The following is a 26,373-nucleotide window of genomic DNA, read 5'->3' on the forward strand; positions in this document are numbered from 1 at the left end:
GATTCCGGCTGTATTTAGTGAGAGCAGCAGAAAAATATGTTAACTCTATCCTTGCAGAAGCAGAAGTCCAAGTTTAATTAATTTTGTAGATAATATATTCATATACCATGAAAGTTAAATGGTATAAAGGATACACACAGAAAATTAACGTCTCCTACTAACTTCCCCTCTTAGATAACAATGGTCATTTCTGGTTTCTTGTGTGTTCTTCCTGAGATAATCTGCACATACCAGCAGGTATTCACAGACATCTTTCATGCATATCCACTGTTTTGCACCTTGTGTTTTTTCACATAACACCACACCTTAGTGATCCTTTTAAAATAAATATATGAAGACCTGCTTCATTTTTTTCCATGGCTATATTATATTCCATTGTGTGGAGAGGCCACCTATGTGTAACCAGTTGACTCCATTATTTGTTATATTCATTGTCTTCCGATCTCAGAGTCTTCCCTACTCACACCTGAGTCAGGGTCTATTACCATATGTTGCGGAAGGCTGGAGATTGCTGCTGGGGTGACGTGGCCTTACTCTGCAATGAGTCACACAATCTGAATACTCATAGATAAGTCTTTGATAGCTACTCTCTTAGACACAGTTCTCTGTCATGTTCATAAGGACTGTTTGGACCACATCTTGCTTTTCATGGGCATAAACAAAAGATGTTGAATATAAGCTCTATATACCTTTATTCTGTTTCATGGATTCAGTTGCTTCATGTATAATAGTTAATAATGTTTAAAAGAAGTATACTTTATGGTTTTTAAAATTTTTCTTATTTCTGATGGCCACTAAAACATAGATCTGCTATGATTTGGGGCCAGAGTACTTTGTTGTTGTTGTTGTTGTTGTTTTTAAAGATTTTATTTATTTATTCATGAGAGACACACAGAGGTAGAGACATAGGCAGAGGGAGAAGCAGGCTCCCCGTGGGGAGCCCAGTGTGGGACTCAATCCCAGGACCCTGGGATCACCACCTGAGCTGATGGCAGATGCTCAACTGCTGAGCCACTTAGGCATCCCAAGGGCCAGAGTACTTTGCCTTTTTCGGAGGGATAAGATTTACCTTGTTTTCATTTAGGTTTTTGAGTGTGGTAGTGTCACCTCACAAAGTTTGGCATTTTTTCCCTCAAGGTGGTGATTTTTTTTTTGTGGTTAATATATTGCCCCCAAATTCTTGGTAAATTTGAATGATGTCATGAATTGCGGAATCTTTTTGCCCTTGTCTCTTCACAATTTTTTATTTTGACTTGGCAGTTTAATTCTAAATTCATGCATAATTAAGTTTGATCTTGCCCAGAGGATAGAATCTGTCACTTGTACTGGCACACTGCATGAAGACTTTGAGGTCTGCTTCAAGCCATCTTGCTAGGGGCCCTTTGTAATACATGATGTGTGCATCAGATGGTTCTTTTTTTGGGGGGGGGGCATCAGATGGTTCTGTGTGAGGTCTGTCCCTGTGCCATTGAGTGGCGTGGTCAGTTTTTGGAGGTCGTTTTGTTTGTTTCTACAGATCGCCTCAGTCAGGTAGGGCCCATCAGACTTTTCTGCCCTGTTGCCAGCCTCAGGGCTCTGGACATGCTTACCGGCTTTGGCATGAACACACTCACTAGGCTCTGCCCCTGGCATTTTCACACCACACCTGCTTCTTCAGTCTTGCAGAAATCCTGTCCCTTACATTTGTGCCCCCTTTTGTAACTCAGAAGCTTTGAGTCCAAACGTGGCAGTGAGTTGGAGTGAGGAAAGGAGGTGGGAAGAGTGGTTTCTTTCCTGGACCTTTTCCTTTTCACCTCTTCCACCTGTTACTGCAAACAATGCCTTTCTGAGGAAAAGAATTCAAATTCACTTGTATATCTTTATTGTGATTCTTCATTTGTAATAAATTGGGGATTTCAGATAGTCTGCTTTAAAAATAATTTGGAATAAATTTGGTGAAGATGAGTTAATGGGAGCTCAGCGGTTAGACCAGAGGTTAGGAATTTATTTATTTGAGATAGTGAGAGTGAGCATAAACAGGGAGAGGGGCAGAGGAAAAGGGACGCAGACTCCATGCTGAGCAGGAAGCTCAATCCCAGGACGCTGGGATCATGACCTGAGCCGAAAATAGACGCTTAACCAATTGAGCCACCCAGGTGTCCAGGGGTTAGGAATTTAAATGGAGAATTGAATCTTTGTGAAGCTTCCACATTTCATTAGATGTTAAATTCTAGAGTGGAGTCCTGTGTGTTTATTTACTAAGTATATTCCCAAATGTCAAGGTTAAACTCTTATTACAATAATGTATCATAAAAGCATTGATACGTTTACCTAATACAGCTGTTTGATTATTGTACTTTTCACAGTGGATATTCACCACCAATCTCTTTATTTTCCTCCTAATGTAATCAGTTATCTTTCTATAATAAGATTAAAAATACGTATTTTAAATCTGTCTGATACAGAGTTTTGGTAAAATGACTTAGAGTGTATAGGTATTATTTTTCAGTTTTCTCTTTTTATCATATCTTTAACTTTGTCTACTTCTGTATTGTATTTTAAAATTTGGAGCCTATAATACAGTCCATGGGCATTTCATTTACTATCTTGAAGGATTTCTTTAGGTGAAAGTAAGAGATTTAGTGATGTCATTTCTGTCTGATTAAAGGCAGATCAGCTAAGTTCCTTTGTACCATTTTAAAAATAACACTGCAACATAAAACTCGTTCCTGTATTTTATGTACTCATTGATATTGTCTTTTCTGTGAACTGCCTCCACCCCCAATAAAACCCTAACATTGAAAATGTGCTTGTACATACATGGGGATTATATTATCCTTTAATGTGAATAGTGATGGAAGTCTTTGTGCTTTTTTTTTTTTTTAAGGTATTGCCATCAGAGAGTCGGCAAAGGTAGTTGATCAAGCCCAGAGGAGGGTGTTGAGGGGAGTCGACGACCTGGACTTTTTCATAGGGGATGAGGCCATAGATAAGCCCACGTATGCCACGAAGGTGAGCTCCTCAGAGGAATTTACTTCTTTAACTGTGTAGCCAAGAGCAGAGCAGTGGAATGAATAGTGCAGAATGGCAGATTATCTAGAAATTGTTTTTTTTATTTATTTTATTTATTTTATTTATTTTATTTTTTTTTTAGAAATTGTACTTTATGGGCTATGGGCATATTTTTATTTTTTATTTTTTTAAAGACTATTTATTCATGAGAGAGACACAGAGAGAGAGAGAGAGGCAGAGACACAGGCAGAGGGAGAAGCAGTCTCCAAGTAGGGGGCCTGATGTGGGACTTGATCCCAGGTCTCCAGGATCACACTCTGGGCTGAAGGCAGCGCTAAACCGCTGAGCCACCCAGGCTGCCCTATATTTTTTATTCTTATGTTTTAAAAGAAGGTTTGTTGTTTTTGAATGGGGTATTTTTGATGCAGGGAATCCAGTGAACTTACAGAACTCTGGAAGGTAGAACTGACACAGGCAGTGCTGGGTTACACGCAAAAACAAGATCTGCTCCTGTGGAAAATTTCAGGTTGATTAATTAACCTGTCAGATATGGGAAGTTACAGATTGATTAATTTAGGGGAAAAAAAAGGACAAAAATTAAGTAGACATTTGTTCTAGAAAAAAAAAAGCTCCAGATTGAAGTGCGCAGTGGATGGTGTGCACTTTTCCATCTGTTACCCACAGTAAAGATGGTTCTTCATGCTTAGAGGTGGGCACAGTAGAGTATCAACTGTAGTATAGTGAATGTTTCTGCTAATGTGCCTCTTATTTCTTCCCATGAATGAGCATCAGTGCCTGTGCACCAGGCCGTGCTGCCTACCAGGCCAGCCTGTCCTGGGCCAGCGTTGTTGGGCTCCTGCTCTTACTGCTGTGAGCTCAAGCTTGATGTGTTCTGCTCTCTCTTGCCATAGTGGCCAATAAGACATGGAATTATTGAGGACTGGGATCTTATGGAAAGGTTCATGGAACAAGTGATTTTTAAGTATCTTCGAGCTGAGCCTGAGGATCATTACTTTTTAATGGTGAGTAACTGCAGCTAAGAGGACTATATCCCTCAATATTCCAAGTTACTTAGATTTTATTTTTTCAGATTACTTAGATTGTATTTTTTATTCTTATTTATTTTAAAAATTTTTAAAGATTTTAAAGATTTTATTATTTGAGAGAGTGAGAAGGATAGTGAGAGCGAGCATGAGCAGGGGAGAGGAGCAGAGGGAGAAGCAGGCTCCCGTTGAGTAGGGAGCCCCATGCAGGACTGGATCCCAGGACCCCGGGATCATGACCTGAGGCAAAGGCAGACGCTCAACCACTGAGCTATCTTAGATTTTAAACTCAAGATATTCTTCTCTGGAGAGTTTTTAATTCTTGTTAAATCTATTTGTATGAATTGGGTGCTTTTTTGGCAAGTAACAGAAGGCTCAACAGAAGCGTCTAAAATCTGAGGGGGCTCATTGTCTCTCAGCACAGGAAGGCCAGAGTGGGGTGGTTCCCAGGCTGGGTACCCTAGGGCTCCAGTGGGGCTTCTTGTGTTGGTTTTCTGCAGGCCCCCAGGGTGACCACCCAAGCCCCTTTGTGCCACCTCTTGGTTTATATACTTTCAGAGGTTGAAGCACTTCGTAAGAATTAGGAGTCCCTTTTAGTTTATTTAATTTGTTTATTCTTAAGTAATCTCTACACTCTGTGGAGCTTGAACTCATGACTTTTGAGATCAAGAGGCTCATGCTCTTCTGACTGAACCAGCCAGGTGCCTCAGGGTTTAAATCTTACTATAAAATAAAGTTGAGCTGAGTTATGGGCCCTGATTACGGTACTTAATTGGTCTTGTGCAAATAAAACATTGCAGAGAAATGAGAAATGTCTCTTGGTTATAGAATCTTTTCTAGTTCTACTCAACATTATGTGTTTCCTCCCATGAAATGTTCTTTTTAAGTTAAAATTAATTACATGTTCATAATACTTTAATATATATAAAGAGCAGTTGCATGTAACAGAAGCTGCATATTAAAACATATGTAATTTAGCTTTGGATTTTTTCCATGCAAGTATATTGTCGTCAAATGGTCCTAGATCCAATTACGTAATTCTTCCTAATGTTAAATATGGAGTGTTCTTTAGAATCATCAGACTTAAAATGTGGTAGCTATAAGGCTATTATGGTAGTTAGTGGAATCCATATATTTAATATCTATTTTAAAGCAAGTTCTTGAAAGTAGAAAGTGCTCTGATCTTTTTTCTGGTTGTACCTTCACAACTGGGAATTGCCAACTATGGGTCCTGTGTTTTACAGGCCATTGTACATTTTCTACATTCTGTGTATATAGTGGTTTATGTAAGATATTGGAGCCAGGAAACTGACAGTGTCTGAGTGGCTTTGTCTTTATAGCCAAAACAAATCACAGGTTCCCACCTGTCATATTTGGCATTTTTCCTTCTCCTGCACATCACATAACTACCTGTTGGATAGGATTTTAGGGCCAGGCATTGTGCCCAGCTGCTTCCTTCTGTCTGCCCTGGCTTGCTATGCTAGGAGCCATCCTTCTCACTCTAGGCAGAGCAGGCCTGTGGAGCAAACATGTACCACCAGGAAGTAGCCACACAGGAAGTTTCTCCTAAAAGAAATTTTTTTCTGATTTAGCTGGCATAGATATAGGCCAGTAAGGTAAAAAAAAAAAACACAGGAAATGGAGGTGTTTGCATATGGAAAAGCAAACTTTTGCCAAAAATGAGTATCTGTAATGAATGTTAAAAAAAAATCAAGTTTATTAAATTGAAGATAAGAAAATATTATACTCTGTTCATTGTGCTTTCAATTCTGCAAGTCCATTTGTTGCAGGAGGTGCTTGAGGAAGTGGTGAGAATGGTAAATTTCTTTCAGGTTTATACCCTTAATCATCAGTTAATGGGACAGTTAAAGGGAAGTAAAGCAAGAATAGAGATTTATGGCCAAGTCACAGAAGTTAATTGAAGACATTTACTGAACCGCTGCATCAGATGAGAGGTTTTTGGTGTTAGGGAGTCTCAGAGGTATAGATTATAGGTCCCTCAGTAGCTCACAGAATTGTTCTTTCTGACTGCAGTGAGCAGACATCTGAACATACAGGGTGAGGATGAGCTCATTACAGCTTATATTTTTCAAGAAGTTTCAGAGACTCAAGTCAAATTGGTCATGTGGAATGAGCAGATAGCAAATGGGAACTGTACTCTTTTCAATACTGAGTTGCCCAGAGTTCAAAATAGAATCGTGTATTTTAAAGAATTGCAGTGCTTTTGAGTAGAAATTGAGTTATAACTTCAGAAGAGATTTGCAAACTTTTTGAATATGAATCAAGCAAGAATGAGCAAGCAGCACATGCTGCTCAAGAAGCCTGAGAAAAAGGAGCTCCAGTGTCCAAGAGCAGGGAGGATGGACATCCCAACTGAGAGGGTGGGGAGAGGGAGGGAGAGGCAGGGGGAGAGAGGTAAGGTGGGAAGGAGGAGGGAGAGAGAGAGAATCACCCATCTTCTGTCTTTTTGTTCTATTCTGGTTGCATACACATTATTGAGGACAGTTCTTAGTCGGCTGAATGCTAATCTCCTGCAGAAACAGCCTCATAGCACGCCCAGAGATACTGTTTAAACCAGCTCTCTGTGCATCCTTAAGACCAGTGAAGTTGAGACATAAAAGTAATGGTCACACATGGTACTCCTGACTTGTTATAATAGTCTCCTTCCTGGTTCTCAGGATGATTTGGACCTGCTCGTCCAGTACAGTAGCCACCAGCCAGTGCAGAGCTTGACTTAATTGGGTTTGCTGAGTTAGTCACCACTGGCCATGTGCTTTCCAGATTCCAGCGTATTTTCCTCTCCCACTCTGCCTTTCTTGAGGATTTATATTTTTAGAAAGGTTTCTTTATTGCCGTTATAGAGGCATATGGGAGTGGAGCAATATTATGTACATGTGTTTATTTTGCTATCTTTATCTAGAAATATGGGTTAATTTTTATGGTACTGATTAATTATTCATTTCTAAATCAATACCAGATTATATTTTACCATTGTTATGGATAAAAACATTTATTCGTGTGATGTTTTAATCATATGCTTCAGTATTTAAAGATAATAAAAACAATACTTGTATTTTAGATCTTGTTCTACATAATGTTGGGAAAGTTGTATTTAAATTGATCTGTGCTAGCTTTGGCAGAGTGTACACTAATGTGGTAATGATACAGAGAAGATTAGCATGGCCCCTGTGGAGGGATGACATGCAAATTCGTGAAGTGTTCCTATTTAAAATAAATAAATTGATCTCTTAAAGGAACAGCTACTGGTAGGAAGCATAGGAGAAATGGAGGATTGAGGAAGAAATGAATTTGTGATTATGTTTCTCAGAACCCTTGAGGATGTTGCCCTTAATGCTGAATTTGATTCAAGAACCAGGTGAACCTAATTATACCATAAACATTCCCTTAAATGGAAATACATAGATTTTAGTGTAAATTCTTCACAGGTGGTGAATTGTTTGGCAGCAAGTAATAGAAGTGTAAAAAACAGTCATTTAAACAAGTTAGGGGTTTTATTTTTCTTTGATAGAAATAGTAGGGAGGCCAGTGCTGGTATGGTAGTTCTCTGGTATTATTGGAGATCTCTGGGCTTCAGTATCTTGAGCATATGGCTTCTATTCTAAGGATGCCTCTTGATCACAAGTTGGCTACTGCAGCTCCAGTCATCACATCTGTATTCCAGGAGAGAAGGAGGGGTTAAGGGTAAGGAGGAGTCTACTCCTCAAGTCCTAACTTTATAAGGAGCTTTCCTAGAAGCCATGCACTAACTATCAGCTATTGCTTCTTATTGGCCTGAACTTGCTCACTTGGTCGCCCCTGTCCACAAGGACATGTAGGAAATGCTTTTCCTGTGGGCTCGTGGCCACCTCCTATCTATGAGTGATTGCTGTTTCGTCAGTGTGGCGGTGGGGAGAATGGAGATAAACGTGACCACAGGTGTGAGCACGGTGGCAAAGGTGGCAAAACAAGAATCTAGCTGTTTCTGAAATCTTGGCTGGATGCTGCCTGTACAGAGAGCGCCACCTGCCCTGGGGAGCCCACAGGCCACAGTGTGCTTCCTCCTGTGCGGTGTGCTGTCCTGCCCCTGTTGCGTCTCTCCCGGGTGTAGATCTAGCAGCAGTCAGGAGGTTGTCTTGGGAGTTTCACTGAAACTCCACCCCCCCCCCCCCCCCCCCCCAGCTTCACCTGCTGTGGCAAGATTTTCTTCCTTTACAGATTTGTGGGCAGGACAATGTTCAGAGGTGCTCTCTGGGACGCTGCTTGGAATTCTTAACACCTGCCATCTTTCCATGTAACCCTTGCGCTCCCATGTGCAGATGATGCACACGCAGCACATGCCCCATCTCTCCCCCTCCCTGCAGGGCTTCCATCTGTTTAGGGGAGGCTTCTTGTCTGAGTCTGGTGAGCGGTTCTGCTCTTTGTAGATGTTTACTATGTTTCCAGTTTCTTGATTTTTACTAGAAACTATCTTGGCACATACAGTTTCTACATTTATAACATTTTTTTTCTATAACTCTGTGTTTGATTTTGGGGTCTAGAAGTATTAATACCGTATGAGTCTTCAGCTTACCATCTCATGCTCTATCTGCAGTGTACAGAGGCCACTGTGCGCACCTGTCAGTGTTGGTTGATACCATTTTTCATTATTTGATGTGATAAAGATTCGATTTGTTTTTAATTTGCATTTTTTGAGAACTTGGACCATAAACATTTTTTCATGCATGTATTAGTTTTATTTCCTCCCATGAGTTGCCATTCATGTTCTGTGCTCTTGTGCATTTCAGCATCGCTGTTGCTTCTCTCACAGCTGATTCCAATGAACTTTTTTCTTAGAATTCTTTTTTTGTGATAGAAGGTACACACTGTAAATTTTATCATTGTAACCATTTGTAATGTACAGTTTGGGGCATTAAGTACATTCACACTGTTGTGCAACCATCATTACCATCTCATCCAGAACTTCTCATCGTCCCAAACTGAAACGGTCCCATTAAACACTCATCCCAGTCGCCATCTGCCAGCCCCTGGCCCTCACCCTGCTACCCTCCGTATCTGTGAAATCTGACCGCTCCAGGGCCCTCACATACATGGAATCACATAGGGTTTGTCCTTCTGTCACTGGCTTCTGCCTCTCAGCCTGATGTCCTCCATGTTATAGCTGGTATCTGCATATTCTTCCTTTTTAGGACTAAGATCCCACTGTATGCATGTTTTGTCTGTCCTCTGAGCTCTTGCATATAGTAGGAAGGTTTTGTCAGCACCAGATGTGTTTTTCTCAGTTGATTTTTTTTCTTGCCTTTGTAGGCTATGTTTTTTTGAACATCTATCACTTTAACATATATTAAACACAAATCTTTATCCATTTGGGGTTTATTTGGAACATGATTTGACACTGGACTTAAAACCCAGGAAAGATCTTGGGAGCCAGAGTTAATCTGTAGGCTCACCTTTTGCTCCAGACCACATAGGGAGCTCTTACCTGGTGGGCAGGAAGCACTCCCTGACCTATGTGACCTGCGCTCATGCTCTTCAGACCTTTTAAACCTTTTCTCTCCCAATGCTGTCTCTCTTCCATTAAATGCCGCCACCCCCCCCCTTTTTTTTAAACAATTTATTATTACAAGTGCTTAGATTCCTGTTCCAGGTGAGAAAAAAAGTATAGAAAAAAAGATAGATCTCTCTAGTCAATGTATGTTATTTCTGCTAGTATGAATAGCATTTTTTGACACTTATAGGTGAATTTCTTGAGTATGTGCTGAGTGCCCAGGCTTCACCCTCCAGTGTTTACACATATTAACTCATTTATTTAATTCCACCAACAACCTTGAGGTAGATACATATTAGGCCCATTTTTCAGGTGGATAGGAAGTTCCTTAAGCAAGAGATATTGTAGCCAATATTGTTGGACTGCTGCCATTGATCATGTGCTTTAAATGAAAGAAATCTCTAACAATAAACACTAACATTTATAGCATTAACCATGTGCTGGATACTTTACAGGTATTAACAAACTTACTCTCCACCCTTTGAGGTGGGTACTTCACATAAGTAGTACAGTGTTGAGTGACTTTCACTTGATCTTAGCCAAAAGGCCCAGAAGTGATTGCTGAGTGATTTTCAGATTCCTTATTTACAACCTGCTTCTGCGTATGATTTCATTATTTCTCTCCTGTGCTTTAAGATTGCTTTCTCTTTCCCTTCCAGGGAATACATTGATTCTAATTACAGTGATTAAAACTTCTTTGTGGCAGTGTGTTTGAGCTTTGTACCAGTTGCTGTGCAGGAGTCTACACCAGAGCAGGCAGCTGGTGGGTTGCTAGATTTGTTTGATGAGGTAATACATGCATAGAGCATAGAATTCAAAAGATGCAGAAGGATTTCCAGTGTAAATTATGTCCCCGTCTCACCTCTGTTCTGGTTCCCAGACCCTCTTCCAAGAGGAAACCACCTTTTTCCATTAATCAGTTGTTTATCTTTCCAGAGGTAGTTGTGTGCACGCATATGGATTACACACAAACTCTTGTTTTATACGAATGGTAACAAAATATACAACTTGTACACCTTGTTTTTTCTTTCTTTTTCTTTCTTTCTTTTCTTTTCTTTTCTTTTCTTTTCTTTTCTTTTCTTTTCTTTTCTTTTCTTTTCTTTTCTTTTCTTTCTCTCCTTCCTTCCTTCCTTCCTTCCTTCCTTCCTTCCTTCCTTCCTTCCTTCCTTCCTTCCTTCCTTCCTTCCTTCCTTCCAAGATTTGTATTTATTTATTCATGAGAGACAGAGAGAGAGAGAGGCAGAGACATAGGCAGAGGGAGAAGCAGGCTCCATACTGGGAGCTCGATGTGGGACTCGATCCTGGGACTCTGGGATCATGCCCTGAGCCAAAGGCAGACGCTCAATCACTGAGCCACCCAGGCGTCCCTTGGTTTTTTTTTTTTTTTTTATTTATTTAAGAAAATAAATATGTGACAAAAATGTTTTTAATGTGAAATTTACTCTCCTGATTTTTTTTCATTTAATTTTATTTATTTGAGAGAGAGAGTGAGTGAGAGAGAGCATGAACAGGGGAGGGGCAGAGGGGGAAGCAGACCCCCGGCTGAGCAGGGAGCCCGATTGGGGGGGGTGCTCCATCCCAGAACCCTGAGGTCACAACCTTTTTATTTTATTTTTTTTAGATTTTATTTATTCATGAGAGACACAGAGAAAGAGGGGCAGAGACACAGGCAGAGGAAGAAGCAGGCTCCATGCAGGGAGCCTGACGTGGGATTCGATCCTGGGACTCCAGGATCATACCCTGGGCTGAAGGCAGGCGCTAAACTGCTGAGCCACCCAGGGATCCCTTGAGATCACAGCATGAGCGGAAGGCAGATGCTTAACTGACTGAGCCACCCAGGCACCCCTCCCCCTATCATTTTTAAACCTGTCTTTCGATAGTGTTAACTGTTCACATTGTTGTGAAGCAGAACTCTGGCCCTTGTCTGCTTTTGCAGAGCATCCTCTGAGCCTGTGGAATTCCCTGTTTCACTCCCCAAACTCTGTTTTCTGAAGTTTTCGTTAGAAAATCACGGACACTGAAGAACACTTAAGAATGTAGACTACATGGAGACGCCTTTGTCTTTTCTGTAGCAGTTTATCATGGATTGTTTTGTAACAGTGCAGATAGAGCTCATTCTTCCTAATTGCTGCAGTGTTCTACATTATGGACATGGCATAAGTTACTTAATTGTTTCCTTCACAACGGCATTTAGGTTGTTTCTCATCCCCTAATATGCACAGTGCTGACCTTTGACCTCTCTGGAGCATCTTGCTTTAGGTGGCTCTCTTACCTGCGGAATGTAATTTGATTTTGTTTCATGGTCTTAGCTGAGAGACTTTTTTTCTTTTTAGTAGGTGAGTTTCTCACTTGTGTGTGCTGAAGATTTTATTTTAGTAATAATAACTCACTTTCATTGAGCACAGTCCACATGCCAGGAGTTGATATAAGCAGTTTGCTTTGACTCCATCTTTCCACCTCTGTGAGGTAGGTGCTAATTTCGCACAGAAAGAGAAAATCACTTTCCAAACAGTAAAATCTAGGGCTGGGGTTTAACCTAACTGCCAGGACTTCAGAGCTCTTGTTTGAACTCCATAGATCTGGCATGCTGCTCTGTGACAGACATGTTTGCTCTTTGATGAGCTATTATACACTATGTTATACTTTCTGTGTTTAAAGTGTTTTATTTATGTATTAATTTTTTAAAACTCTGGTTTGGTTTTCTCTTTGCTTTGTAGTGAGTATGTATGCTTTATAATAATTTGGTATTTTTTAAAACATTTTTCAGTGTAACTATGATTGTATATACTTACCCTGTATTTGTTTAGGGGTGATTAACTATTCCTGCTGTGATTAATGAGCAGTTTGGTACATTTCCAAAATATGGACATATGGAAATATGAATTTCCATATTTTGGAAATGTGCCAAATTTCCATATTTGGTACATAGTCCATATTCCTTTCTTCTACCTTCTGCTTTTGGTTGGAGCTTGTTTTGATATCGACATTTATAATGTTAGGTGTACTAATGCCTCTGATACCTAATCAGTCTAAAACAGTATGTTTGATTCCATGATAAGAGGGTATCATTGTTTTTATATTCTCTCCTGTTACACCTTTCAGCTTGATATTATTTCTGCTGTTTTAATTTATAACATTTACATTCTGTTCTATAAATCCCAGAAAAGAGCAGTCTTTAGGTCTACATCCTAAATGGACTAATTGCTCACTGTAAGTCTTTGGCTGTAGTTTGTGCATTTTTCTTGTTTGGCCGAACTTTATCATCTAATAGAGTTAAATCACCAAGGGCTTCTCCAAGTTCTTGTATGTTTACGGATGGTTTTCTTTTTGTAATGTGCTTGATTGGCAGTGTGGCCAGTTGTAGAATTCTTGGATCAGAAGACTGTAAGTATGACCCCAAGTGTTACATGAAGTCATGCCAATAGCTGGGGCCAGCTGTACTTTCCTCATTTGAAAGGTATCAAAGTCTGTGCAGACTGCTGTAACAAAATACCACAGGGTGGGTGTCTTAACAGGCATTTGTGTTCTCACGGTTCTGAAGGCTTTAGGTCCAAGATCCCAGCGTTGTCAGGGTTGTGTCTGGTGAGGGCTCTCTTCCTGGCTTGCAGGTGGCCACCTTCTTGCTATGCACATGAGGTCTTTCCTCTGTGTTGATATGCAGAAACAGAGCTCTCAGGTATCTCTTCCTTGTCTCAGGAAGGCATTGGTGCTCTACTCTTACGCCCTCATGAAACCATGGTCACCTCCTGAGAGGCCATGTCTCCAAATATGGTCACTTTGGGGGTTGGCTTCAACATATGAATTTTGGGGACACAGTTTAGTCTATAATAAAGGGTAATGTGGACTTTTTTGCCAAAAGGCCCAGAGAATTTTCATTTATTCTTCTTTTTTTCTTTTTGCAGCATTAAGTATGTGATGTATGTCCGTATTTATTGACATGGAAAAATGTTCACACCGTATTGCTGAATGACAAAAAGCAGGTTTATTTATTCTTTTTATCTTTCTATAATCCTCCTATTTGATTATGGGGATGATGATTTCAAAATAGATATTTGAAGTTTTCGAGCTGTTCTTGGTCTTGATTTGTATCTGCTTTGCTTTGTCTTTATGTCTTTCTGGGCATGTGTGTTTTGTCTGCCGTTCGTTTTTCCTATTTTCTCTTTCCCCTCTCATTTCCTTTTAGCATTTCCATACGATGTCTGGCTGGTTTCTGCGCACCCTTTCCTCACCTCTGAAGGGGAACAATTCTTCCTGGACTCACTGTGTGTATGAGTTCAGGCTGGTTTGGGGACCGGGAGACTTCTGGGTAAAGCTCCCTTGCCTGCACTTTCCTGCCTCCTGCCCTGAGGGCAGGTGGGGTTTGGGAGGCTCCTCAGGCTCTTCTGTTCAAACTGACCTTCTTGTTCCAAGCCAGGGCTGGCTGCTTTTGCTCCTCTGTGGAGAGCTCTATTCTTCGCCTGGGACTCAAGAGTCACTCGTGTTCCCTTTTAGTGTCTGTCTTCGCTTGTCTCGGTTGAGTTTTTTTCTGCCATTGGCAGCTTACTGCTGGTCTTTTCCATTTCAGGGTGTCGTAGGTGTTATGTTATTGAAGAAGGAATTTCCTTTTCTGTGACTTGTTCTTGTTTTGGGGTGGTTAATAAGAGCAGAAATGTTTAGAGAGGTCTTTGCCATCTTAAAGCTTTTAAGACCTGCAGCCAGATTTCTTTAATTAATCACTGTAAATGTACTCTATCTGTAAAATTAGGGAGTTGTACAGCATCCTAATTAACATGCTTTTAGGTTAATTTTTTTATGTCTCTGATGTAATTACAGGAAATTTGGGTGAACACTAAATATAGCAAATGTTTTCTTACAGACAGAGCCTCCACTGAACACGCCAGAAAACAGAGAATATCTTGCTGAAATTATGTTTGAATCATTTAATGTACCAGGACTCTACATTGCGGTTCAGGTAAAAACAACGTTATTTTTACAATTCCCAGCACACCTTAGCTGTCTTATAGTGGAAGAAACAAACGGTGATTCCAAGGGCTCTCCATGGGAGAGTTGGGCTGTGTGTGCCTTCTTCTCCCTCTCCCTCCACCCACACCCCACCCCATTTGGGTTTGAACTCAAACGCTGTAGAGAACATGTTCTGTGGTTTATGTTTTTATGTTTACACTGTCCATACAGGACTTACCTGGCTGCTTTCACATGCATTAAAACCTAATGTGTTTCCCTTTAGGTGACAAGAATGGGATGTAGATGTGTGGTTTTTTTTTTTTTTTTTTTTTTTTGCTTCTTTCACTCCTGATCATAATAGAGGAAAGATACTAAGGAGTCTATTTAAAAAGAAAATAAATGCCTTTAGGGGTTTATACTTGTAGGGGTCCCCCCCCCCCAATGGATTTTGGGCTCCTATGGTTCCGCGAACTTAGAGAACTTCCTTTGAAGTTACTTGTTCACAGTGTGGGGGTTTTTGTTGGTTTTGGCCGTGGTTATTTGCCTGTGATCCTATATAAAGGAATTGGCCGAAATTTGGGGCAATAATGAGATAGGTGCTTCCCAAAATGTGTTCTGCATCATACTAATTCCTTTTAAAGAAAAGGAAGAGGAGTTGCATAGGAAAATAATTTGGGAGATCCCATGCATGGTAGCCTGCACGTGGTGATTCTTAGTGAGTAGCATTAGTAAAGGCCCTGAGAATGCCTGCATTGAAGAAATCTGTTTATTCCAACACTTCCAAATTTATTTAACCAGAAATCTCCTCTTCCCCTAGGTTATTTACATTGCAAGGAGTAGGGAGATACTTTAGAAAACACTGAACCACAGCCAAGTGCATCAAGGCTGCCTGGAGAGTGTTTTATATAAGTACGGATTCTCAGGCTTCATCTCAGACCAGGGTTTCCGGAACGGGCAGTTCTCTGTGATGGAGGCTGTCCTGTGTGTTGCAAGATGTTTAACATTTCTGGCCTCTACCCCCTAGAAGAAGCACTACCACAAGCCTCCCCTTCCCTAAGTGACAATCCAGACTGGTTCGAGACATCACCAAAGATTCCCTGGGGGATGACATTGCCCCTGGCTGAGAACCGCTGCCCTAGTCCTACCAAATTAGAGTTTCTGGGTGTGAGGCCTTGTAATCTGTTTTGTTTGTTTGTTTTTTAATAAATTCCACAAGTGATCTTCTTACTGCAGCCCATCTGTGGACCCACACTGGGAATGTTCCTGGTGGTTTACACATTAAAATCTTCTTACTCTGTAGTGAAAGTTCCTTTTTCATGGGCTTTCCTTTGTAAAAATTTGATTTATTTTATTGGAAACTTGACCCGTCCAGTTTCGGTAGACTAATTTGTGTGTTGTGCAATTTGGAATTTGAATTTGGGGAGGGCAGAGATGGAGGGTTGGGATGGTTGAGGGTTACTTGGACTGAGTAAGGAAGAACTATGGATGAGCCTGAGAAGCAGCAGCAGACTTGGGAAATTTCTCTGTGTGCTAATGGTTTCTGGGTCTTCAATCCAGGCAGTGCTGGCCTTGGCTGCATCATGGACATCTCGACAAGTTGGTGAACGTACATTAACCGGGATCGTCATTGACAGTGGGGATGGGGTCACTCACGCTATCCCAGTGGTAAGCAGGATATTCAATGCTTCACTCTCTGGTAGGCCTCACCTAATTTTGAGGTAAGGGAAGAAATTAAAGAAAAAAATTCCTGTAATTAAATGCTTTAAATGTCATGGCTGTACTCAGAAAAGGTGATAAGTTTTAAACCCAGGTAGATGAGAAAAGACAGATGCCCTTTAACTGTGGCATTGGCAGTTTTAAATTTGTGGTGGCAAATGTCTGCAGGCAGGATGCCGGCCGTGGTTTGGACTCCGTGGCCTCTGCTTGCTTCTCCAGGGGTAGCGTCACCCGTGGAATTTTCCCGGCTTATATGCCGCACTGCTGGGGTCAACATCATCTCGGATCTAAGCTTGTTGGTGTGATGCACGATCATGTGAAGGATTCTCGCTGTGTTCTGTGACAGGATATGTATGGTTTTGACCACCTTATGCTTTAGAGGAATTACTTCTTGTTTTTTTAAAAATGTATTCAAGAACGAAGAAGGAGAGACTGACTGTACATTTTGACTTGCAGAATGCTCTGCAGTGTCACTTTTTGGTTTTAATTTTCAAAACATTATAGAAGTGATTCCTAATTCAGGCTTCAAGAGACATTTGTAGTCAGGAAGAAGAAAAACCACATTGTCCCATGCTCCCTCCTGGGGCCCCTGAGGGAGAGGGTTAGGGTGAGAAGGGGCAGGAGCCGATGACATCTGCAAATCTGAGCTGGGAGCACCTTCAGTCCCCTCTCAGCACACTTCCTCCTTTTCTGGGTCATTGTGAAGTGTTAGTGCCACTTGATGTGTGATGCTGACTGGAAAATCCTGGCATCGGCCTTTGCTCTGAGGTTGTGCCCTCAAAGCTTAGTGCAGACCAAGCCCTGGGGGTACATGCTGGAGGGCCTGTTGCTTGGCCCATCCCATGTCTTAAATGAGGAGAAGAAAACAAAACAGTTTTCACACCGTGTACAGGCCCACAGAGGAAGTGGTCCTAAAATTTTATCTGTTGTCTTTTTATCAGTTTTTTTCTGATTATAAAAATTACATTTGTTGTACAAAATTTGTATAAAACAGAGAAATGTGGAGAAGAAAATGATATGATCCATAAACCTGCCCAGAGAACCATACTATGCTTTTGTTTGGAGAGCTTTCCTGATTCTATTTCTTAGGTGCACACATATGCACATTTTAGGCAAAATTGGAATATTCTAAGTCTACTTTTGTATCTTAATTGTGTAATATGATCTTGAAATCATATTTTGCTTATTGACTTATCCCTAATGTTTCTTCTTATGGTTAAATATTCTGTAAAGAAATATTTAATAATTGCATGATAGCCCATCATATAGGTATGGGGTGTAATTCACTCATTTGTTTTCTTATTGTTGGACGTGTAGGGTTGTTTTTTTTTTTTTTAATGTTTTTAATGCTGTGATGAAACCAATACTTAATACTGGTCGGCTTCATTTTAGAAACTGTTACATGTAATGCATAGAAAATAATAATTGTGAGTAGTTTGTGTTAGCTAGTATTCTTGTGAGTTTAAGTTGATCATTTTATTTTAATAATTTGTGCATATCTTCTATTTCCATCTTAAAATATTTCACAAATATCTTGGACTCTGTGGAGAGGCCCAATCTTTTACTTCTAGAGTTCAGGTACATCAGAAAACACATGAGAGGATTTCAGGCACCTGTCCTGACAGCTTAACTGCTGACTGTGTTGTGTCTAGTGCTGGCATCATTAGCTCCGATTTGCCTGTGAGGTGAGGTGAGCTGGCAGCACAGAAGCCAGTGCTGTGATGTGGAACCTGGGGTGTCCCCTCTTTCTGCTGGACCCGTGGGAGGAAGCCCTCCACTCTGGCTACCAGCCCCCGGAGAGCGAGTAGGGTGTGGGCCCAAGCCTTGGCTTCCAAGCTGTGCCCTCAGGGCTGATGAGGGCTGGGCTGGGGCAGCCTGTGCATGAACTCCTGGCTGCAGTTCCCCTGCTGGCACCCTAGACGTGCAGCCGAGCCAGAGGGTCCCAACCCCTGACCAACACTGGCCTCAGACAGCACAGGGCTTAGGGTAACTTAGCAGAGTTATGTCTCACGAGTGCACTAAATGGGACCGCATAGCAAGTACCGAGTACATGCTCCCGGATGGTGCTACGTGCCTGCCTTACTCTTTCATTACATCCCCCTTGTAAAGCACGTGCAGGACTATTTGCCCATATTGTGGTGAAGGCCTTGGGTGACCTGGCTGACCCACTTGTCCGTGGTCACTCAGTCATGGGACAAGGATTTGAACTCGGTTGTCTGAGTCTCATCCCTATGAACTTAACCAAATTGTTGACTGTTAAACAGAAGTAGGTTTATAGTTGGTTTAATAGTTTATAGGTAAAGCTTTTTCCTTTTTGTTAGAGGAACATAAAAGTCTCCTGCTCTGACAACATGACTTTTTGGAAATGAACTGGTTTTTCCTCTTTTCGTTCCTGATGTAACCATTTCAGGCCTTACGGAGAGTCTCAGGTTGTGTTCACAGAATGGTGTGGGCAGTTATTTGAAACAACCTCTGGCCCTGAGCGCTGCTGCCCAGAGGCCCAGAGTGGGATTCCGTAGATGCTTGTTGTACCATGAGGGCCGGGAACCAGAGCCCTGGGAGCTCTTCCCTGCTGGAGTTACTCATTCCCATTGTTCTGCCTTCCTTCCTCCCCAGGCAGAAGGTTATGTCATTGGAAGCTGCATCAAACACATCCCGATTGCAGGTAGAGATATTACGTATTTCATTCAGCAGCTGCTAAGGGAGAGGGAGGTGGGAATCCCTCCTGAGCAATCACTGGAGACCGCAAAAGCCATTAAGGTAAAAACAGATGGGAAATGGGCCTGTTTGGGGGTGAGAGAGAAATGTTGTTTGGACACTTCCCCTTGCTACTGTCACCCCTGCTCCCACCTGCCCTCCCCTTCCCTCCCCTCCCCTTCCCTCCAGAGAATGTGGGTCGTACTCTGTTTACCACTTGAGTTAAGGGGCTGAAAGCCTCAAAGCTTAGCCTTTTCCTGTAAATGTAAACACTGTGGAAGTTCCAGCTGTAAGTGAGGACAGCTTGGTAGCTGGCGTTGAGCACAGGTGCACGGAGTAGGGCATCATTTAATTGGATGGAACCTTCAGGTAGTGGAGGGCACCTTCCCTCTGGGCTTCACGTCTGGATTAAGGAGCCAGCACCAGCAGTATTGGGAGTTCTGCAGAGTCAGGCAGTACCCAGGCTGTGGTCTAGCACCTGTTGTGTGAGGTTCTGTGCCCTGAGAATTACAGGGGAGAGTGATACTGTTCTTAAATCTGAAGTTGTTAAACAAAAACCATCTGTATTTCCTAGACTCTGGTTATTCAGCTGGAGAAGTTACAGGAAGTTTTAGAATTTAAATCCGTACGATTAGAAGAAAAATGGCTCATTGGTTCTTATTTAAAAGGTCTATTTGACTTGACCCATCAGTTTAGTCTTTTTTTTTTTTTTTTTTTAATTTTTATTTTTGAGAGAGAGAGAGAGCACAAGCAGGGGTAAGAGGGAGAAGCAGACTCCTTGCTGAGCAGGGAGCTGGATATGGGGCTTGGTTCCAGGACTCTGAGGTCATGACCTGAGCCAAAGGCAGGTGCTTAACCGATGCCATCCAGGTATCCCCTGATGGACCCTTTTTGAAGTAACTTCTCTTTCTAGGTTTCAAAAAAAGGACAAATTATTTTTTTAGCCAAAATGCAAGAGATTTTTAGTAATGCAAGAATAATTACCATGGGCATGAAGAGGAGAGGGTCTTGTTTGTTTTTAGAGAGAAATGTAATTGTGAGGTGTGACATGTGATCATGAGCATCTCCCATGTCATGAAGACATGCTTGCTGAGCACAGTGGAATTTAAGGGGAGGCCAGCCTGAACCCCCTTCCCTCCCATTGAAGTACCAGTAATAGGCAAGTTGGAAGAAAGTCACCAGAGAGGACTCCCACGTTTTGCATGCCACTCTTGGTAAAAACAGTGGTACTTTTAGGACAAGGTCACTGGGATAGGCCAGGGCTCCTGCTAGTAGGGTGGCCAGCTGCCCCAGTGTCCCTGGGACTGGAGTGTCCAGGATTGAGTACTTCCAGGGCTAGAACAGTTTGCCCTGAGCAAACCCGAGGGCAGAGTTTAACAGAAGTATTATAAGACTTTGTTTTGAGACCAAAATATTTCCCAAGATTTTCCCTTTTTCCATGCCTTTCTTCAATGAAAGAGATTTGGATATTTGACCCATGTTCCTTCGTCACCTGTATCTATTACTGATGTGAATCAGGATCAGACTTCTTTCCCTGACATTCAGGGGCCAGTCTGGTGAGCATGAGAGTTCCATTTTTAGTCAAGATTTCTGAGTGAAATGACTTGTGCATCCTGGTCCCTGTGACAATATTTACTTTACTCACAGGCTGTCTGGGGTCCAGTTGTGATTCTGAAATTGCCATTTAGGTTATGACCATGTGTCCTGCTCAGGTGTGAAGGCTGGGAGTCTTCCCATACTCTCCAGATGTGCTATGCTGGCCCGGTTGTGTGGATTAGCCCAGTGTTTGTTGTCGCCTCTCAGCTTCCTGTAAAGGAAGAGATCCTGGAAAGAGGATGGTACCCCAGTGCCGTGTGGCTACTGTGGCCATCTCCCATGCTCATGGGCAGGCCTGAGGCCGTGGAGCTCATGGCACACCATCCTTGTAGCATGAGTCCAGAATTTAAGACTCACACTGCTACACTGCACCTGGCTTTCCTACGGCATTTCGTGCCATCGGTTGAGCAGTTGAGATGCCATGAGGAACCGATCAGGCCTCTGACAGCTGAACGTCCTTGTTTCCAGCTTGGTAGATTTAACGTTGTATTGACTGATTCACCGTCTCTAGCATCAGGGAACCCAACGTGGTAACACACCTTGCCTTCTGGTCGTCTAATTCTGCTAGAGTATATTAAGGATGGTATTAGAATATGTTTCGGGGATTCTAAAACACTTTGAACTTAATATCAGGAAAACACCTGCTCAGGAAAACACCTGAGGAACTTCCAAAATGTGTAATGAGCACCAGCTGTGTGCCTGACACCGTGCCAGGTGTTGAACAGCCCACGTGGCTCTGCCCACAAGAAGCTTACTTTCAGAAGCTGGTACCCAAGTGCCACCTGTTGGTTTGCTGAGGTTAGCTGTGAGGACAAATGGCACACCCGGAGATTCCCAATTGAGCATTACCAGATGCTGAGGGAATGTTGTGTACGTTTCAGGTTGGCCGCTAATGCCAGGATGAAGATTATCCACAGGTTCTCTCTCTCTCTTGCAGCAGCAGCATATAGGACCCCCAGTCCTCCTGGCTACATCTGACTTTACTATTTTTTCAGTGGCATCTATCACCTTATACTGTGTCATTTACTTATTTATTATGGCTGTTGCTTATTGTTCAGCTCTCAGAGTGTGTGCTCCTGGGGTCAGGAATTTGTGTGTATGCTTGTCCCTTTGAACCTCCCGTGTGCCTAGGCACCCAGTAAATACTTGTCACAGAGCCCATGGCTGTGCCATGTCAGACTGCATGGCAGGTTAACAGCCGCATCATTGATGGTGGTGGGCATCAGGATTAGTCTACTGCACTCAGTGAGGGTCTGCTGGTCCAGAGGAGGACAGCAGTGAGTGCCTGGGTCAGCACCATGGGGGACCCCAGAGGAGTAAGGAAAGATGACAGGAGACAGGACACTTGGTAGACATGTTTAGACATTGTTTCAGATGAAATGGCAACAAAATCTAATAGAGGAAGGCTGAGATTTCTAGCTGAGTTGCAAAGAAAACAGACTTGCATGTTCAGAATCAAAGCCCAGTCCTGTCTGCTGTGAAAGACAACAGAGTGGGAGGCCTGATAACGTGTCCACACTGGAGTTCTGCTGTGTTTAATGCTTCGGGTCACTGGGTATTTGTTGGAGGGAAGGCACTCTGCCTCATTAATCCTTGGTGACGTCTTTGTGTTCCTGGCTGCAGGAGAAATACTGTTATATTTGCCCTGACATAGTCAAGGAATTTGCCAAGTATGATGTGGATCCCCGGAAGTGGATCAAGCAATACACGGGTATCAATGCGATCAACCAGAAGAAATTCATTATAGATGTTGGCTATGAAAGATTCCTGGGGCCTGAAATTTTCTTTCACCCAGAGGTAAGAGGTTTGCCTTTTGAGTTTGCCAAAGTAAGGCATGCGTAGAGCAATACTGCCACCTCATGTGCGTTGACATCAGCGCTGGGTGCAGGCCTGTCCTGAGGAAGACTGGCGTGCGCGTGGGTGCTGTGCGAGCAACATGGCGCCCTCGTGTGGTTTGTCTGTCTGGCTGTTACAGTTTGCATCTGCACAGACACACCTGATAGTTAAATAGTGATCCATCATACATACCATGGGTGGTTGGGAAGAGTAATGGGATTGTAATGGAATTACAATCAGTCTCACATGAATATGAAAATTAGTTGGTCTCAGGGACCAAATGAAAGTTGCGTCATTCTTAAAAAGTGGGGTCACATAGAATCTTTCCCTCTTTTGTGACCATCCTTTCTAATGCCAGTTTCTAACCCAGGACAGTTTGTCCTGCAGGGCAGTTAGAGCTTCTGTCGGAGGAGGACCAGCCTTTCCACTAGTTACATTATTTCCAAGAATTACAGATGTCATCATTTTGACTATTAGTCACGAAGAATGATTACTTTTGCAGGAGCAGTAATGAGGCAACATTTTAAGTTTTATTTGTATTCTGGTGGAAGTGGCACAAATGTCTGAGTTACTGTAATCTAATAACATGCTCGTTCACCCGTGCCTTTGGTGATACTGACTTAAAACAGACATAAAACTGACGGTGTCTGGTGAACAGCCAGAGAGTAACTAAATGTTACCTTCCTTCCTTGAGACTAAAGTACTTTAAAGCTTTTCTTGATTTTTAACATGTGCTTAAAATGTAATTGAATTGTTTATACTTTAGCATATTCAGCTTATAGAATTAAGTATAAGGCTGTTCACTCAGTAGCTTGATTATGACCATGTCCATTGCCTCATTTTAAAGCTTTTGTCATCAGGTCGGGGGCACCTGGGTGGCTCAGTTGGTTGTGTCTAACTCTTGATCTCAGCTTAGGTCTTGATCTCAGGGTCATAAGTTCTGAGGTCAGGTCGTGAGCTGGGTGTGGAGCCTGCTTTTTTTTAAAAAAAAAAGCCACCATCATCAGATATGACACCCCTCCTCTGATCTCCTAGCCCACCACACTGATCTTTCGTTGACTGTGGTTTTTGTTTTTGTTGTTGTTATATCTTGGCTAATTTTTTTTTAAAGATTTTATTTATTTATTTATTTATTTATTTATTTATTTATTTATTCATTCATTCATTCATTCATTCATTTATTCATTCGTGAGAAACAGAGAGAGAGAGAGAGGCAGAGACACAGGCAGAGGGAGAAGCAGGCTCCATACAGGGAGCCCAATGCGGGACTCGATCCCGGGTCTCCAGGATCACACCCTGGGCTGAAGGCGGCCCTAAACCACTGAGCCACCCGGGCTATCCTAATTTTTTTTTCATAATGTGTATATTCATAAGCATTATTCTCATTATGTACTCATGGTGTTTCTCCTTATATATGCACACCATGCACAGGCTTTTATAGTCTCTTATCAGCATGATACACCATGTATTCCTAATGCAGGACTGGTCTCTTTGTTCAGTTTGATGATTTCCCTTCACTAAACCCACCCATCTCCTCTCTCGAGGGGATGTCTTCATCCTTAGACACAGTCACATTTAATTCATTTGACATATTATACATTCCAGTGTGAAGTTTTTAGGGGTATGGTAGATTCTGTGTCTGTTAAAGTTACTTTTTCAAAGAATTTTTCTTTTGTCCTATTGAGAGAAATGTATAATGTTTCTTTTGTATTTATATAAAATTTAGTTTGCCAACCCAGATTTTATGGAGTCCATCTCAGATGTCGTTGATGAAGTAATACAGAACTGCCCCATCGATGTGCGGCGTCCGCTCTATAAGGTATAAGCTGCCTGGGTAAGGTGCTTTGATTCACTTTAGCATTAAAGACTATCAGACATTTATGCAGACATTCCTATTGCACTCTTGTTTGATAGGCTTTGTTAAAGGCCAGTGTGAAGGTAAGATATTTTTCTTAGAGTGAGGATGACCTAAATATTTGGATGTATGACTCAGTTAACTGGAAATATTTAAATATTCTAGTATTTTCTACTCTTACCTGGCAAGCTGTATTTTCCCTTGGACACTTGACCATGTGTGTTAATTGAAAGATAAGAGTGATACTTCCCTCTCATGCTTTCTGTGAAATCCACTGGTCCTGTTTCTTGCATATTTAGGTTTGGTGCCAAGTGTGGTGTTGCCAGAAGAAGTTAGAGCCTGAGATGAAACAGTCAAAGAGAAAATGCTCATGTAATATTTGTTCCAGAATTCTTTGATTACAAGGAATTTTGGAACTTGAAATGAGAAAAAGCCCATGTAATTATAGGATAAAAGGAAATATTGCTGAGCCACATATTGAGAGCAGAACGTGGAGGTCTGTTGGCTTTTGTCGTGAACTGACTTCTGCCTGAGAGTGTCCCACTGTCCGCCAGGGGCCCCGGCTCCGGCCTACCTTACCCATGCTCCAGGCGTGGCATGTGACAGGACAGAGAATCCGGCTCAGTGATTCTTGTTTCATGTTTACAGTGGTTTTTGAGGAGAGTGAGGTAAATCAGGCTAACTTCAAATGGAGTGATGTCTACAGTGTGTATTGTTCAGTGAGAAAGCACGTTACAAAATTTACACGTGGTATTACCATGTGGTATAGAGTTTGTGTGTGCTCATAAGAAAATGATTTGAATGATTGTGCAGGATCTTTGGGGGTGAGGAATGGATAGCTTTTACTTTCTACCTTTTGTATTTTAAAATTATTAGAAATTTTATAGCTAGACAAGCTGTATTTTTATGATTGGAAAAAATTCACTATGTAGAGAACTTTTTATAGGTGAAAACAAAGTATAATTCTTTTTTTATTTGTTGCATATTCTTAACATCTTTCTCCTCCAGTGAAAAGTGCAAGGAAGGGGAACTGAAGGCAGACCAGGGGATTAAGGCTTCCCGTTTTTACTGTGAGCATCACCCAGGCTGATCCCCCTCCTTAACTCCCACTAGATGCTGCCGGCTGTGCCATCTCCTCCCCGAAGGCGAGGAGCACGTGTGCACCATGTGCAAGTGTGCGCAGCTTCTGCCAGTTGCTGTGGATTGCTCCTCATGGGGTTACATTTCTCAGGACAGTTTAGTTCATGAGCAGTGGATTTCTAGGCTTCTTGAAGAAGAGATGGCCTCGGAGACTGTGTGGACCGGGCCCCAGAGGTGGGCCAAGTGGAGCAGATGGTGCTCAGGCTTTCTTTGGCTCCACTTGCCATCTCCTGTCATAGGACAGGTGCGGTATCCCCAGTGACTGGGACTGTAAGGTTGGGCAGTGGGACAGTCTCTGCTGCTTAGAAAAGACGCGACCATCTTTCCTTTTCCCTGGGGTCACCTGGAGGAGTCGGCCGGCCTCTCGTCTCTTTCCTTGTGGGGCGCCTGCTGCTTCCTGTGACCAGTAATTACACTGGGACGCCGTTTCCAGGTGCAGAATCTTTAAGTTGCTAACAACAGTGTGCTAATAACAGAGTCATCAGAGAGAAGGATTACAAGTGGGAGAGAGTATGACTTATAAAGTGGAGGAGGGAAAAGGAGTTTTGGGGGTTGGGAGTGAGAAAGTCTTCTGCAGAGGCTGTTCAGATCCGGATACTTTGTCTCCTCACCACTCAGGGGATCTAGCTTCCAATTCTGTTTGCTTTTTAGACATTTCCAGGTGACTTCCCCATAGCTGCCACAGAAGCTACACATGTGTAGTCCCTGCTTACATTTTGTCTCCTAAATTGCTAAGTTGACCTCCCTGTCATCACCTGACAGAAAGGTTGGGCTGTATCACCAGCAGCCCTAGGCTGGTGAGACCTGGTGACTCTCATGGAGTGAAAGTGAGGAAATACCAGCTAGTCACTTCACTTCATGGTCATCCGCCCAGGGGGTGTGGGGTGAAGGTGGGTGAGAAGTGTGGGGAGACCTTCCCTTGGTGCTGGTGGCTGTGCCCATGGCTGGGCTGGGGGCTGGAGGTGGTGAGCATAGAGCCTGTGTCGAGGGTCGGGCAATGGGATGCAGAGGCC

At 42.4% G+C, this 26,373-nt stretch overlaps 1 protein-coding gene and 1 non-coding gene across 7 annotated transcripts in view; both read left to right on the forward strand.

Moving 5' to 3' along the window:
- ACTR3B (actin related protein 3B) overlaps positions 1-26,373 on the forward strand; it is an 84,713-nt gene that overhangs the window by 29,468 nt on the left and 28,872 nt on the right. For 2 of the 6 annotated variants that reach the window (XM_025451995.3, XM_025452059.3), the window contains 7 exons: positions 2,867-2,991; positions 3,903-4,013; positions 14,435-14,530; positions 16,078-16,185; positions 18,853-18,996; positions 22,153-22,326; positions 24,092-24,184. In XM_025451995.3, the coding sequence (XP_025307780.1) occupies positions 2,867-2,991; positions 3,903-4,013; positions 14,435-14,530; positions 16,078-16,185; positions 18,853-18,996; positions 22,153-22,326; positions 24,092-24,184 (851 nt within the window). Of the gene's footprint in view, positions 1-2,866; positions 2,992-3,902; positions 4,014-13,481; positions 13,560-14,434; positions 14,531-16,077; positions 16,186-18,852; positions 18,997-22,152; positions 22,327-24,091; positions 24,185-26,373 lie in introns of those variants that run through there. The other 4 variants (XM_025452050.3, XM_049094713.1, XM_049094715.1 and 1 more) reach the window with 3 other exon arrangements.
- Positions 7,161-7,265, forward strand: LOC112664667 (U6 spliceosomal RNA). The gene has a single exon (XR_003139875.1). It is a non-coding gene; the product is annotated as a U6 spliceosomal RNA (small nuclear RNA).

The sequence above is a fragment of the Canis lupus genome, chromosome 16, assembly GCF_003254725.2.
Source record: "Canis lupus dingo isolate Sandy chromosome 16, ASM325472v2, whole genome shotgun sequence".
Classification (NCBI taxonomy): Eukaryota; Metazoa; Chordata; class Mammalia; order Carnivora; family Canidae; genus Canis; species Canis lupus.